Raw genomic sequence first — 16,031 nt, forward strand, 5'->3', positions numbered from 1 at the left:
TAGCCCTTTTTACGATCATGAATGATTTTGAGCGTTTCATGGGGGCATGCCTGCCCCTCCATCACCTTCTGGCTAGCTACGCCCCTGACCACAACAATGAAGTTTGCTTTGATACCTAACTCCTGATCAATTCATTATTAGGGTAACTGTAGGCATACATTCCATGTAGAATGTTACTATAGAAACCTAAACATTTATCTGTTACCATAGAAACCTAACCATACCAAAAAGAAACATTGAAAACACTCAGTATAGTGTTTTCAATAGTCTTGTAATCCATATGTAAAATAGTACAAGGTTATAAGCTCTTTGTTCTTATAACGATATAGCTCAGTAAATATCAGAAAACAGCTGATAATACCTGTAGCTACTATTGTAAAATACACTAAGAATCGTTCTAGGGGCTTCACTACTGGTTCGCGTCTAACACGAGGTTCAACAACTGTTCATCACGCGATGTCAACCAAAAGTACATGTGATACATTACATAATCCCTATAGATATCCTACACTCCCCCCATTGACCAGTTGGTCAATAAGGGATACTGTTCTAAATGAAATAGGTGTTACAATATCAATGCATGTCCTACCATGTGTGCATGTGAGTCAGTCTGTATCGTCACTCATAACAGCTCTAATGAACTCATTAGCCTTCCGTGCTGCAGCTCTCTTTGGCCTGTTTGTGTTAGGTGTACGTACCTGCTGAACTGCCAGATCTGAACCAGTGTTCGGTGTCTCATCAATCCTTCTATCAGTCTCAAGCACATTCATACCAGATTCAGCAGTATCATCTCTATTACAGTCCACTTCCAATGGGTACAAATACTGTAGTGGTCTCCTTAAAATGTTACTGCCAGACTCCCCAGAGGGCAACTGCAACACAGCACCTCTAACTTGGCCATCTCTACTTCTCAATATTTGCTGCACTCTTGCCAATTTCCACAACCCCCTGAGTTTACTATCACTCCGTAGCAGCACAACTTCACCAACCTTCGGCTCTCTATTCTTAACACCACTCTTGTCATAACTATGACACTCCCTCAACTGCAGCAAGTACTCAGTTCTCCACCTTCTCCAAAAGTGGTTGAGAGTACAATTAAGGTGCCTCATTCTTTGGTTCACTGTTTCATGGCACACATCTACTCGAAACTCACTATCCTCGGTTGGTCTTCGGTAATGAACCGCATCTGGCAAGCTCAATAGTCTTCGTCCGGTCATCAAGTGAGAAGGTGTTAATGGCTCTTCAATATCTTCTGTCGATACGTAAGACAATGGTCTGGAATTTAATATCATTTCTACCTCTGTCAGGGCAGTCAGCAGCTCATCATAGGCTAGCTTGGCCTTACCAATTGTCTTCTTCAAGCAACGTTTGGTGGACTTCACCATACGCTCAAATATGCCACCCCACCAGGGGGCTCTCTCCAAGTTGAAAACCCATTCTGTCTTAAGCCCTGTCAAATACTGTTGCACCTCTCGATCATCTATCACCGATCGTACCATCTTGGCTGCTGACTTGAAAGTCTTAGCATTATCCGAAATCATCATCACTGGAAAGCCTCGTCTGGCTGTGAACCTCTTAAAACTTCGAATAAAGGCTTCAGCAGTCATTCGAGGAACTATTTCTAGGTGTACTGCTCTGGTCACACAACAAGTGTACAAGCAGATCCAGACCTTGTTATTTGTGTTGATTCCTTTATCCTTGATGTATAGAGGTCCTGCCAGATCAACACCAGTATATGAGAATGCAGGGGCCTCTCTTACTCTAAAGTCAGGTAGTGGGGATGCTGGCGGTGCTGGCGGTACTGGATATGGCTTACATTCTGTCTTATGACAAACTGTGCAGTTAAGTAGCACTTGTCTAACAAACTGCCTACCTCTGGCAATCCAAAACTTTGACCGTATTTCCGTCAAGGTTTCCTTGACGCCATTGTGGAGTACCCTCTTGTGCGCATTCTCAACCACCAACTGTGTGAAACGGTGCTCCTTGTCCAACAATGCGGGGTACCTCGTGCAGTACGGGACTTGCGCATTGTCAATCCTCCCCTTACACCTCCAAACTCCACTATCTAAGAAGAGGTGGAACTGTTGTTCCCAGGCTCGGAAACTCTTGTGCTGCAGTAAGCTCCCTTGGGATTCCTTCACCCATAGATCTTCAGCTCTCATCAGTTCAGAGGTCGTCAATTCCATTCCATTGTCCATGTTATTTCCCTTCACCTTAAAGAGATTGGCAAACTTGATAACGTAGGCTGTGACCCTTAACAGACGACGCATTTGGCTGAACTTCTCACAATCAACTAACTTCCCAATATTGCACAAGTCCCAAGTGGACGAGTTACATGCGAGATAACAGTGAGTAACTCTCACCTCCTTAGCGCATTCTTCAGGCATACACAGCTCCTCCTCTTCAATAATGAACCTAGTGTCCACAAGCCAATCTGGTCCGTGTCTCCACAGTTTGGATGTCACTAATTCTGTGGGGGCAATTCCCCTTGAAGGGAGGTCTGCAGGATTTTCCTGTCCTGGACAATGCTTCCAATACTCTGACAGTACTAATCTCCTCACTTCGTTTACCCTGTTCTCCACAAATGGCTTCCATTCCTTGGTTGTCCCTCTAATCCAATAAAGTGCTACCTTCGAGTCAGTATAACAACATGGCTCTTGCAACAGAAATTCTGTCGTTAGTGCCGCAGAGATGTTAGATATAAGGTTCGCTAGCAATAATGAAGACAGAAGCTCAAGTCTTGGGATCGATAGTTTGCTAGTTGGCGCCACCCGTGTCTTTGATGCCACAAAATTTGCAACTGTGCCAGCACTTCCTTCTATTCTTAGGTATACAACTGCTGCATAAGCTGCTGATGATGCATCACAAAACCCTTGCAGACTGCAGCGGCTCGAGGCCTTATCTAATAGTGTGAAGTAGCATCTGGGGATTGACGTTGTAATTCCTTGGAATCCTGACACTAGTGCTCTCCATTTATCCAGTAAATGGCCTGACAATGGCACATCCCAGTCTACCTTGCTACTACAGAGTTCTTGGAATAGAATCTTAAAGCGAACAATGACAGGGGACACAAATCCAAGCGGATCATAGAACTTTGCTGTCACACCAACAATGTGCCTCTTCGTTGGCTCTATGGTGCTGATCAATATTGCCAGTTCATTGAGGTCAAATAGTAGTTCATCTTGGACATAATTCCACCGCACTCCTAGGATTTTCTGTTCATTGTCTTGTTGCTCTAGCCTTCCCCCCAAAAGGTGTTTGGTGTAAGTCTTGTCTTCTTCCTTAATTGGTCCGCCTTCTGCATCGACTGTAGAATGACTCTTTCATATTCATTTTCTGTTGTAAGTTTGCCGAATTGGTGATGAACTTTCTGAGGTTAAAGCCTCCCTCTGACAGTATCTGCTTGGATCGTAAATACAGTTCATATGTGTCATCATCACAATCAGCACCAAAACTTACATCATCAACATACACTGACCTTAGAAACCTCTGTACAAATTCTGGGTGGACATCATTGTACTTCTCGAGATGGTGTCTGATGGTAGCATTTAGGAGGAAGGGACTTGATGATACACCGAAAACAACACGACTGAAACGGAAAGTCAGGACCTTGGGTGTTCTCTCACTGACACTATCCACCCACAGAAATCGGAGGGCATCTCTGTCCTTAGGGCAGACCGAAACCATTAAGAACGCCTTTTCAATGTCTGCAACTAGGGCCACCTTGTGAGACCGGAACCGTACAATAATGTCCATGATCTTCTGTCCAAACTTAGGGCCTGTATACAGACAATCATTCAATGCCGGACCGTCGGTTCTGGCTGAAGCATCATATACCACCCTGAGTTTGGTAGTCTCCTTGTCACTCCTAATGACAGCATGATGGGGTAGATAGTGCACTTGATGACTGGGGGCCTTGAGTTCATCCACTGGTTCAATAATTCCCCTACTTAATTGGTCCTTGATAACTGCATCATACTGACACAGTACACTGGGTGTATGTCTCAAACGTTTAAGCAACCCGCCTAACCTCTTTAGTGCAAGTTCATAATGATCTGGTAAAGTTGGGTGAGATTGCTTCCATGGGAGAGAGACCTCATACCTCCCATCTCGAAAGGTAATATCTTTCTGAAAGTCTTGATAAACAGATGGCTCGTTCTGCTTTACTCCGAGTGATTCCAAATCCCAAAACTTCTTAAGGGTACGGTCAAGTTCCTGTAAACTATCATCCACAGTGCACACATCCACTAACAAGGTGTGGGTGGTAACAAGATTCACGGGAGTCGCCGTACATAATAATCCGTGCACTGGACCAGATAACACCCACCCAAGTTTAGTATTAACTGCTACTGGGCCATCTGCTTCGCGAAGGGTCTGTCCAGTAACTAGCTTCCAATAATGATCACACCCAATCAAGATGTCTATCTCCAAGCAATCCTCTTCGGAACAGTGGTCAGCAAGATCCAAGTGTGATAAGTATTGAAAGGTCTTGCTTGCATGTATCACAGGTTGACAGGAAAGAGGCTCACAGATTGAAGGCACTGACAGCAGAGAAACCTCAATCATACTCTCATTCTTCGTGTAAAGTCCAATAGAGACCACATCACATAACTGTCTTTCACCCTTGCTGGAACCAAACGTTTTAATTATCATCGACTCGGCTTGTCTTGGTCTCAGAGACAGAGCTTCCTTTAACTTGTCAGTGATGTACGATCTCTGGCTTCCACTGTCAAAGATTAACCGTACATTCCTTGTGCCTTGTGGGTGATCAGGTCTAAAAACCTGGGCTTTAGCAGTTTGCAACAAGACTGGTGTTTTTAAACTTCCACAATAAAGTGAAGCTGTGTCTGATGTGAAGTTGGATGTTGAATTACCGGAGGGCGGGGCTGTCTGAGGTGCTGGGGGATTTCTTGCCCGGTCATGTGTAGTCAGGCCTGAATCGACAGGGGCTTTAGGTACCCGGTTTATAGGTCGTGATGTTTCAGAGCAGATGCTGACATGGTGTCTGCCATTACAATTGCTACACCTTAAACGTGATCGGCAGTCACGGCTCATATGATACTTCTTCAGGCACACAAAGCACCTGCCTGATCTTCTAAGCACAAGTTTTCGTTCAGCCACGTCTGATACTGTTGAACATGAAGCCGAAGCATGTGATTGGCGACAAAAACAGCAACTAACTATTGAAGGTCCACCTCCTGCCATCAGTGCAGCAGTAGTAGGAGGGGGTGCTCTAACTGGCATCTTGTTAAACTTTGCGTTAGTGCCGGATGCTCTCTCTAGCTTCTATCTCTCCTTCAATAATCCTCATCAATTCATCCAACTCCCACTGTCTGTCCTTCACTTCACGGCTAACAATGAGGCGTAGCTCAGGAGGAAGTTTGTTCATGAGCACAGACGACAAAAGGCTGCCATAAGAATCTGATTCTATACCCAAGGCCTTCAAGCCTCTAACCTGTGCTTCAATTGAGTCATACAACTGACGGAGAGCCTTAATGTTATTCTGTGAAGCGACAGCATCAAGATTTATCAAAGTGTCCATGTGCTTGGCGATTATCTGCTTCTTGTCGCCAAAACGCTTCTGCAGTATAGCAATAGCTCCATCGTAGTTTGTAGCTGTGATTCTCAAACCGGATATTGCCTCAGCTGCTGATCCTTCCACCAAGGAGTTCAAATATGCAAACTTATCGATTGAAGACAAATCCGAATTCTGATGTATTGAGGATTCAAAGGAATCCCAGAACGTGGACCATTTGGTCAAGTCACCATTAAACCTTTTTAATGACAATTTTGGTAACTTAACTCGGGTTGTTGCAGTTGGAAGAGTAGGTGGTGGTGGTGGTGGTGTGACAATGGATGAGTGCCCCCTTACTGGTACTTCCTTTGCTGTAATTGCACTTGTTGCATCAATGATTGCCCTCTGTACCTTCTCTTTAAAGACATCGGCCTGATCAATTTCATTTTCTACATCAGTTTCGTCCACCTCATCAAGAATATCAGCATCAAGCTGTTTCACAGTATCTAGCTTTTCTTCAAGCGCCGCCTTACATTGTTTAAGCTTAGTCAAGGTTGACTCCGGGTTGTCCGGGTGTTCTATCGCATCGAGTACCTGTGTGACCATTCTAGTGGCTGACGCTCGATGGCCTCCACGGATTTTCTTCTTACGAGCTAATTCCGCCATGGCTTCTCACAGCTGTACAATTTATTAATAATCTCTACACACTGTTAATTCCACAATATCAATCACGAAACCAGTAGAATAACTAGAGTTCCAATTGACGCCCACTTTAAATCTAGATAAACGAAAAACAGCACACAAATAACCGTTCGGATGAAAAGAATTTACTCGCCTTCCGGGGTACCGTTCGCCCGGTACCAAGGATTTTGCGTTTCTGGTTAGAAATTTCAACGCCGAGTTCTGGCAGTATCCACTTCAAAGACGTTGAACGGTATCCGTTGGTCGCTGGTTCGCTGGTAAGGTTCGAAGGACCATGTAAAATACACTAAGAATCGTTCTAGGGGCTTCACTACTGGTTCGCGTCTAACACGAGGTTCAACAACTGTTCATCACGCGATGTCAACCAAAAGTACATGTGATACATTACATAATCCCTATAGATATCCTACAACTATTCAGAAAACAGTATGCAATGAATCAAAAATCCAACTAAGTACGTACAATCAATAATAATAATTTACTAAATTTTACTGTATATGAAAACCTTAAGTAATATTAAGTAGTCTATCAAGTGTTGTCACTCTCAGTATTAGCTATCTAAGCAGTTACAGAGCTCTGTGCACTACCAACCAGCTTTTCTGCATGAACATCTACCACCACAGCTCTTACATTTACATTTGACTAGTTCGCTGCAAGCTTTAGCATATGCAGTAGGTATTGCGCTCCACACTGGAACCCAGACATTGCATTCATCAAGTGTCCACCACAGCCTTCTGGAGGTGGGATTTGTTGCATGTACTTTGCTCCATATTTCAGCTTGGTATGCCACTTTTTTGGTATGCTGCAACAGTGTGTTGGGGGTAGTGTCTCCATCATCCTACCCTTGTGGAAAAATAAAGCTTTTCTAGCTTCATTCACACATTGTAGCTCACTTGTTTTGTCATACATTATGTTCTAGCAACTTGAAATGTGGAGAATCAAGATCTATAGTAGATAAAGGATGCAGTGCCACATAGGTGAATCATTATTGAAACAATTCCATGCCTCCTATTCTGATCTCTTACCCTTACCGTAAAACAAAGATGTAGTGTCACAACCTGTGAAACTTTTTGTATGAAAAACTGCTATATAGAGCAATGGACCTCTCTGTACCAAGCTTTTGACATATGGCACTTAATTATGTGATAGTAATTATTAAAATGTTTGTCAGCACCAAAGGCCAAACAGTGCAGTTGGTGTGGCTATTCATAAGAGCTTTGGATAACCAGCCTTGTGTCAGCTTCTATATTGATTGTTAAAAGAGACAAATTCAGACTTTTGGCTGTGGTACTTGGAGGATTGTGACCAAGGTTGTCAAGTGCACCAACAGTAAACGGACAAGTTAGCTGAATCAACAACTCCCTTCTCTCCATATTCCTTACAGACAGCAGTTGTTAACTGGCTTTCTATTTCAAGAACCCTGTCATAGCTTAAACACTTAGACCAAATCATATAGATGATTTACTATCTTTTTAGACCTATATAGTTTCTGTGAATTTTTATCCCAATAATAGAGAGGCAATGGAGGTTGTCTCTCCAATAAAAGACGACACTTAACAGTAGCTGGTGTGTGCTTACTAAAATTAAAAAGGAGTGTTTGTGAGATTATGTGGTTTACCTGTGAATCAGTAGAATCTTGATATTGTGAGTCAACACCATTAAGTATTATGGATTCTAGAGTCTTGAAACAGGATGGCACTGACAGCCAGGTGGGAACTTACCATGAAAGAAAAACTTTTGTACTACCTGTAATGTCTTTTCACACAACCTTGGCAGCTTTAGCCAACAATACCATTTGATCCTGTGTGGTAGCCTGTTTTAACATATCCTGTATCAAGACACACGGTAGTGCGGCCCTATTTTAAGAAGGGGTTCGCTATATTTACTCGACCTGAAGTCCGGAAATGATGTAATGCATAGAAATTAAAGCACTGCGCGTTCTACCAAATACCGTTTTGGCGCGAATCTTGGTGAGGGTTCAGTTTCTCCGTAGAAATGTACCGGTAGAGTGATGGTCTGGCTAGTTCTGGGCCAACTATTACACCGGACTTGTAACGAATCTAGAGGAGACTTTGGAAGTTCACAAGCAACAGACCAAGAGCTGTTTTGGTACGCCGGAGATCGACTGTTAACAAGAAGCCGCTGGATGTGGGTTTATGTTAAATAGCTAACTCTTGTATCTGGTGCCTATATTATCTCATTAGCTGTACAGCATATGTGGTAGTCTCTTAAAATTGAACAGAATTTGTATAGCTTTCCATACACAGTATCATAGGTGTCTTGAGCCAGTGTAGCTAAGCTATAAAATTATTCAGACAAAGCCTAGCTACAGCTACTGGAAATGTCAGTAAAACTGTATGCCAGACAAAGTCTTTACTTTACGGAAGTCATGAATTCAAAACATGCATGCATGGTGCACTTTCAAATGGAACTAGCCATGACATGCATAATGTGATATTTCCTGGACATATCTTTAATGGAGTATTTAGCTATACCAAACTGTAAAATTATATCAAGTACTGTATCAGTAATATATATATGGGTCAAGTACTGTTTTATTAATGGAATGTACCACTATGTACACAGGGGAAATCCTTGGGTATATTCATAGACAGACATTTAGTGAATTCATTGCCAGTTAATTTCATTGTTGCAACCAATGCTACTAATTATTGCAATCAGTCTGACAGACATGCACCACTTACCACTCAACATTTTTCAGATGTATGGAATTTTTAATGCATGGATCCCTGTTACTAATGTGTGTGTTATAAACTGAAGCTAAATAAATAATCAACTGTAGTTAGCATTAAGTTTGGTACGATTTCAAGCAATGAAGAAGTGTAGTAACAGGTTGCAGTATACTGTATAGAGGGAAACTTTGGCAGGGATGAATAGCTGAATTTGGCAACATAAACTTTGACAAAATGTTTAGTTATAAAGATGCTAATCTGAGTATTTGGCGGGTTAAACTTTGGCAGATTTGTAGCAAATTTCCAAATTTGTAAAAGTTTCCCTCCACCAAAGTTTCCCTCTATACGGTAATATACTTCTGATCACTAACCTTTTCATAGTTTCTGTAATAATTATACAGGATCACATTTATTTTGACAGGAATCCACACGAATATTTTGGGAACACACTATCCATGGACAAAAGGTATGCTTTGAGAATACTCCATTTTATGTGTCTGAAATTAGAAAGATGGACTGCCAGTTTGGAAGCCACTATTACAAAGACAAGAGCACTGGCAAAAGAACATGTCTACAGGGAACACGGAAAAGAGGTTGTGCTGCTCACATTGAAGTCCATGTGATTTCCCTGTTTCCAGAATATAAACTGTCCTTTTCTGATGGCATGACTGGAGTGAAGAAGGTGAAAGACATTAAGCAAAAGAAATTGCAGAAACTCAAGAGTAACCTAGCAGAACCCACATCAACTGTGTCCTCAGAAAGTTGTTATTTTGTAGTTTTGCCAAAGGAGGAGGCACACTCTTGTGACATTGATGGTCCAGCTTTATATGGCCAACGAATCCATCCAAAGCTTGTCTCTAAAATCTATGAGCTGGTTGCAGAAGGTATTACGAATGTACAAGAGGTGAAAAATCATCTCAAGTGCTATGTATTGCATGTTTTGTATGTTCATCAAAGACCAGATCTTACAGACAGAGCTTATTTTCCTAACACTAGTGATGTCAGAAATTATGTCTATCTTGCGCAACGTGCATGTCAACTGTCTAAGTTTGACCAGGAAAATTTGAGGCTTAAAATTGAACACTGGAACAAGATAACCCAACTGCATTGTATTTCATTCATAAGTTCTGAATACACCAGCAGCTCATCAGAGAACAATAGCAACCAGACCTTGCTCTTTGTTCACCAGGAGGCTTGGCAGCAAGATTTGCTATCTAAATATGGAAACACAATTTCCTTGATGGATGCTACATACAAAACAACCAAGTATGAAATTGCACTATTTTTTGTCACTGTTAAAACAAATGTAGGATATAGTGTAGTGGCAGACTTTGTGGTGCAATCAGAGTCAAAGGAGAACATTTCAGAAGCCCTCAGTCTGTTGCTTTCTTGGAACCCAAATTGGAATCCACCTTTTTTTGTGACAGATTATTCAGATGCTGAAATTGGTGCAATTGAAGCTATATTTCCAAGCTGCAAAGTGTATATCTGTGATTTCCACAGAGAGCAGTGTTGGGAGAGATGGGTCAAGGATAGGAAACATGGACTTGCATCAAGTGAGGCAGATACTTTGTTGAGTTTCCTCAGAGACATAGCTAACTCGCCATCACCAACATCCCCAGACCTATCAGTTGATTACCATTACCAGAAGCATGTAGACAGCCTGAAGAGTGGAAACATATGGAAAAATAATTTACAGCTACGGGAGTGGTTAGAGAACAAATGGTTGTCATGTCCACAGGTAAGTACACTTGTAAAATGAATCATGAATATAACACTACAAACGTAGTATGGTGCACACAAGCACATGCACATGGACACATACACATACTACACGGATCCATGTATAAACACACATATTTGCTTTTATACTGCAATCAGAGTTTAGGAGAACAGTGTTCTTATACTCATGTACTTATATTGTACTTTAATCATAGCGATGGGCAAGAGCATATCGTGATAGAGATTTCCATGCTGCTGTTAACACCAATAATGGTACTGAAGCTTTGAACAAAGTGTTGAAATATAATTACCTTCCTCACAACAAGAATATGACATTGTCTGCTACTGTTACTCTCATTGTAGAGAAGTTTCTTCCTGACAGCTATCAGAAGTATCTATTCTTGAATTACAAGCAAAATGACATGTATCGTACTTACAAAAGCTTTGTGCCCAGTTACCTACAAGGAAGACCTTGATCTGTTATTTTGCATTGCTTAGAAAGACGCTCTAAAGCCTTAAAGTATATTTCCTCAGATGTAACTGTGCTTGATGAAGCAACAGGCAAGTTTGAAGTTAAAGGTTCCAGTGAAAAACACCATACTGTTTTCTTTGAGGATCCTTCATGCACTTGTCGTGACTGGACAGAATGGAACTTACCATGCAAGCACTTCTTTTGCATATTTGAACTTTATCCACAATGGAACTGGGATCGTCTACCTGACCGATACACCAAGAGTGCATACTTAAGCACCGACCAAGCCGCACTGAACAGCTATTTTTCTCCCAGTGTAGATCAAGACGCTGCATTTCATGACAGTAATGTTGATAGTAGCAATGATGACATCAGTGAACTACCTCCTCCAATGGATGGTTATAATGAAGAGGTACCAGCAAAAAAGGTATGTATCACATAAAATTTATTATATATTTTACTAGGATTCTGCATCATTTACAGACCTATTCCTGTTCACTAAAGAGAGAGAGCGTGCTAGAATTGGTTTAAAAGCCCTGGAAACTTTGACATATTGTTGTGTTAATCCAGATGATTTACATGAAGTAGGAAATAAGATACAAGATATAATCACCTTTTTAAAGGAGAAGCTTCCCAGCTGTGAAGGTTTGATTATTAGGCCAGAGCTAAGGAACACTGTAAGGAAGCAAGCAAGAATGCAAGCACCCAAAGTATGCCAGAAATATCGAAAGCTACCATTGCGGAGTAGACGTGGTCCAGCAGCAAAAGATTGGCGGTATCGCAATAGGGTTGGGATCAAGGCAGACAGTCTTAGAAAGGTACATGTTTTGTTGTAAGGTACGTAAATTGGATCTGTTGCATTGCTGCTTTTCAACTGGGGCTTTTTCAATGCAAAAGTAGTTGCTAATACTCCACCAATGCATATACAGTGTATGGAACCTGATTACTGTTAAAATAACATACACCTACTAATTATTATACTGTAGCACATGGTGGTTTCCGCTATAACATAAAAGTGTGTTAGTAACCTCTGTACAAAGACAAATTCCAATGCACTTCATTGTAACAACTAATGGAGAACTTACAAATTACTTGTTTATAATTTACAAACTTACAGTCAACATGTACTGTAATCATTTATACTAATAGCTTACAGGGTCATAATATACTGAATTTGCTGGCTGGCCACTCTGATGCCAGCTGAAGATCTGGATATCTCTATTATCATTTTTTGTCAGTTTTAGCATTTGAGTTTCAATTTGCTAAAATACATGTTACAGTGCATGTTACCTCAGGACAAATTGGACACTACTGGGTGTATATATGTATTAATAATTTTTTCTTCTAGGCAGCTACAGCTGAACAGATTTTGAAGGATGCAACCAATAGGTTAAGGTTGAAAGTTGATAACAAAGGAGAAGGTAAATAATTTATGTAACTTGTCTATTACTGATGTATGACTATACCATTTAGACGTACCCAATACAAGTGTACCATCCAAACTAAAATCAAGTGGTATGCTCATGTGTTTACTGTGATTGCGTGTACATACATACATTCATGCAGCAACAAGAACAGGAATGAAGAGAAAGCGGTGCGGAGACTGTGATGGATGCCAGGCCGCAAATTGTGGAGAGTGTACCAACTGTTTAGACAAGAAGATATTTGGTGGCCCTGGCATCAAAAAGCAGTGTTGCATGCGCCGCCGCTGTTTGACATTCTTAACCCCATTACAGGTACTAAATTAGTAATAGATCATTGTACATACTTTATACACCTGAAATCTAGCAACTATCACAGAGAATATTGTCCAGCAATGAGAATGTTGAGAAGGAGACAGATGCATATCATGTGGATGATACAGTAGGAGACACTGAGAATGTATGTGATGTCATTGTTATGCACAATCACACATCTGTGTTTTTGCGTATATGGATAGTGGGTGGATGTTATGAAACAAGATTGGTATGTACTGAGTAAGAAGCAGAAAGAAGAGGTTTGCCATTGTAAACAGATGGATGATAATTTATGTACATACTGTATGAACAAGGTTTACAAGATATGGAACAATGCAAAGAAGAAAACACTGACAGTACTACCTAGTGGGCTCTCATTAAATGATGTCTGGTCACTATTTTTAACTCACTGGCTCACAGACAAGGTTTGTAAATATTAGTTTTCAGTATGTGACTATTTTGTTATTCTCACAGGTGATCACAACGTTTTTACAAATTGCCTTGCAAAAGTATTCAAATGTTAGTATGCAATGCAAATGCAACTGAAGGTATTTAGAAGCACTTGTTTAGGATACGAGAAGAACATTTGTCGCATTGACCTTCTTATGCAACAGCCTGAATCGACATTCTGAAGTAACAAGAAGGTGGTACCAAAAGGTATACTACAAATTTTTTTTGATAATTTAATTAAGGGCCTTCTAATGCATTTTTGTATGACTTGCTGTAGGTTAATTTCCAGGAGTACAATGTGTGCTTGTTTCCAGTTCATGTGCACAATAATCACTGGATACTTCTGGTATGCCTATAGAGTACCACTATAACATACAATTAACAAAGATTTAATACCAAATAGGCCTTGCATATTGCTGACAAAGAGCTCTTAGTGTATGATTCACTTGGTCGTACACAGTACAGCTGTGTAGAAGCACTGAAAGGATGGATTTTGGAAAAGAAAGAAATAATAACAGAATGGGATGATGTGAATTTTAGATACATACCTGAAAAGGTTCAGTTCAAGTTAAAGTACTGTACTGCAATAACAGTACTTACTTACTGTATTGTTAGGAAGTGCCACGACAGCAAAATGGTCATGACTGTGGTGTATTTTTATGTGTAGTAAGTGAATACATGACGTATGACATTATTATTTTATGTTTTCTCTATAGTACGCCTTACATGAAATGTTGGGGATTAAGACTTACAACTGTAATGCGGTAAGCTGATATCTTTATTATAGTAATAACAAGATAGTGATGAAGTTAAACACTTTTTTTAGGGTAACTTTAATCATATTAGAGAATGGATGACATGGATGCTGTTTAATACACATTGACAATGAACACTGTATACAACACATGGCATATAGTATGTACATATGTATATTAACTCTATTCTTGTACGAAGCCCATCTTTGAGTTTGAACACACATCATACGTATCTTCACAGTAGTGTTTTTAAAATGCTTGATGGGATTTCTGTAAATAAAAACCATGTTTCAATCACCAGTGCAAAAACTTCACAAGTAAATGACTTAGCCCTGGAGATCCATACAAACTATAAAAATTCACAACTCTTGCAAGCAGGCATGCAGTCCACACACACACATTGACAAAAAAAAATCCCTGAACAGTGTTGTATACAAACCTCACAAACAATTATACTTGCGTGCACTATGCTTATATCTACTGAGTTGCAAGGACTTATAATATAGTACCTCATTAAAAAGTCAGACCAGGAGCCCCATTAATGGACTAGAAATTGACCAATACTAATCCTTGACAATTTTGTAATACGAATACTAATATGTACGTGACTTTGTCTGACAATACCAGCCTTAAGCTTTTCCAGATCTACAACTTTTCACAACTCATAACTTCCCAACCCTTTAATGAATCTACTTGAAACTTAGCCACACTATTGTGGTGACTACTCCACACTGGTCACTGGATGAGGTACTCTTCTTATCATATAAACACCATCCAAACAAATTATCAGACGACAAACAAGACCTGCAGCTACATAATATTATGTACAAAATAAAAATTAAGACACATGATATTGTACTGCAGAGTATATACGACCTGCTGAGTGATAACCTGACCTGTTTGCATAATTTTGTTTTTGAGATAAATGCCATTGATATACATTGGGTAAAAAACGTGTGCTTTTTACACATGTTTTATTCGCTTCAGTAAACCGTGAAAGAAGACCTGAATTGAGATATCTGATATAGAAGTGCCTCTGCAATCAATCCAGTCACCATGGAAAATATGAATGATTTCTGTTTACAGATGTACTGTAGAGAAACCATGCACCGTGCTATCATGAATCAACACCTTGGACTATCATCAGCAAAAAGAAATGGGACACAAAGAAGGACAAACATAAGTCCATGATGTGTGCATTGTATGTACTATGGTATGCCAAAAGGCACGTCTTAGGATGAAATGACGCCGAAAAGTGAGAAAATCAAGTTTGTAGCCTTAGTTGTTATCAAGTTACACTTGCCTGAAGGCAGGCAGGCAGGCAGGCAGGCAGGCAGGCAGGCAGGCAGGCAGTACAAAATTCCATTGAATTATTTTTTTTAATCTCACAATGATCTATTGGAGGCATTTAGGGTAGTACTGAAGGCACTTTTGGGCTTGGTTATAGTTATAATAATACTGCCTAGGTACTAGCATGACATTGTGAAGCTGGTTTTGGGTGATATTGTTGGTCAGAAAAACCCAAAACTCAAAAATTAATATAGGGATCCAAGCGATAAAAAGTAGATCAATGATGGTATTACATACAACATAGCTCTGTGAGAAAATCCCTACATTGGCATGTTATAGCAATAATTTCTTCAATGCCAAAGTAGGTATTTTCCTACAGAGCTTTGTTGCAATACCATCATTCATCTCCCTTTTCACTACTTTTTTATTGCTTGGATCCCTACTTCATCTTCAAATTAATAATCTTTAAATGTACTACTTTTTATAGCTACAGCTATAGTCTATTCACATTTACCTGAGTCCTTGTCTCTTGTTGCATGGGCCAGCTGCCCAAAGATTATGCAAGGGCTATAAACTGACCCAGGTTTAAAGTACTTCACAAGACAAGTTATCATTTGTCAATATATGAAGGCTATAAGACTGGTTTTGTCACATACAAGTACTGATTCAACTCTAGTGTCTATAATACGTATTTCA

At 40.3% G+C, this 16,031-nt stretch overlaps 4 protein-coding genes across 4 annotated transcripts; 2 read left to right on the top strand and 2 right to left on the bottom strand.

The window, feature by feature from the left end:
* Nucleotides 1–605: 605 nt before the first annotated feature.
* Nucleotides 606–5,244, bottom strand: LOC136267524 (uncharacterized). The gene is made up of 2 exons (XM_066062690.1): nt 3,384–5,244; nt 606–3,307 (listed from the first exon to the last, which is right to left on the bottom strand). The coding sequence occupies exons 1-2, from the start codon at nt 5,242–5,244 to the stop codon at nt 606–608; spliced, it is 4,563 nt and encodes a 1,520-aa protein (XP_065918762.1).
* Nucleotides 5,245–5,260: 16 nt separating this feature from the next.
* Nucleotides 5,261–6,181, bottom strand: LOC136267525 (uncharacterized). Its single transcript, XM_066062691.1, has one exon. The coding sequence runs from the start codon at nt 6,179–6,181 to the stop codon at nt 5,261–5,263; it is 921 nt and encodes a 306-aa protein (XP_065918763.1).
* A 3,240-nt stretch (nt 6,182–9,421) lies between these two features.
* LOC136267526 (uncharacterized) lies at nt 9,422–10,505 on the top strand. The gene is made up of 2 exons (XM_066062692.1): nt 9,422–10,466; nt 10,498–10,505. Exons 1-2 carry the CDS (start codon nt 9,422–9,424, stop codon nt 10,503–10,505), a joined length of 1,053 nt encoding a protein of 350 aa, XP_065918764.1.
* A 941-nt stretch (nt 10,506–11,446) lies between these two features.
* Nucleotides 11,447–14,322, top strand: LOC136265705 (sentrin-specific protease 1-like). The gene is made up of 15 exons (XM_066060607.1): nt 11,447–11,531; nt 11,588–11,922; nt 12,453–12,525; nt 12,578–12,619; nt 12,671–12,840; nt 12,893–12,985; nt 13,044–13,100; nt 13,155–13,265; nt 13,315–13,359; nt 13,411–13,497; nt 13,568–13,636; nt 13,694–13,846; nt 13,906–13,956; nt 14,007–14,054; nt 14,117–14,322. The coding sequence occupies exons 2-15, from the start codon at nt 11,800–11,802 to the stop codon at nt 14,171–14,173; spliced, it is 1,179 nt and encodes a 392-aa protein (XP_065916679.1). The 5' UTR covers nt 11,447–11,531; nt 11,588–11,799; the 3' UTR covers nt 14,174–14,322.
* The last annotated feature ends 1,709 nt before the right edge of the window (nt 14,323–16,031 follow it).

This window comes from Dysidea avara, chromosome 9 (genome assembly GCF_963678975.1).
Source record: "Dysidea avara chromosome 9, odDysAvar1.4, whole genome shotgun sequence".
Taxonomy (NCBI): domain Eukaryota; kingdom Metazoa; phylum Porifera; class Demospongiae; order Dictyoceratida; family Dysideidae; genus Dysidea; species Dysidea avara.

Coding starts and splice junctions, on each gene's coding strand:
- LOC136267524 (XM_066062690.1), bottom strand. CDS start 5,244: ATGCCAGTTAGAGCACCCCCTCCTACTACTGCTGCACTGATGGCAGGA. Junction 3,308..3,383: donor GCAGATACTGTCAGAGGGAG/GCTTTAACCTCA, acceptor GTCATTCTACAG/TCGATGCAGAAGGCGGACCA.
- LOC136267525 (XM_066062691.1), bottom strand. CDS start 6,181: ATGGCGGAATTAGCTCGTAAGAAGAAAATCCGTGGAGGCCATCGAGCG.
- LOC136267526 (XM_066062692.1), top strand. CDS start 9,422: ATGGACTGCCAGTTTGGAAGCCACTATTACAAAGACAAGAGCACTGGC.
- LOC136265705 (XM_066060607.1), top strand. CDS start 11,800: ATGCAAGCACCCAAAGTATGCCAGAAATATCGAAAGCTACCATTGCGG. Junction 11,923..12,452: donor AGGCAGACAGTCTTAGAAAG/GTACATGTTTTG, acceptor TTTTTCTTCTAG/GCAGCTACAGCTGAACAGAT. Junction 13,266..13,314: donor CTCACTGGCTCACAGACAAG/GTTTGTAAATAT, acceptor TTATTCTCACAG/GTGATCACAACGTTTTTACA.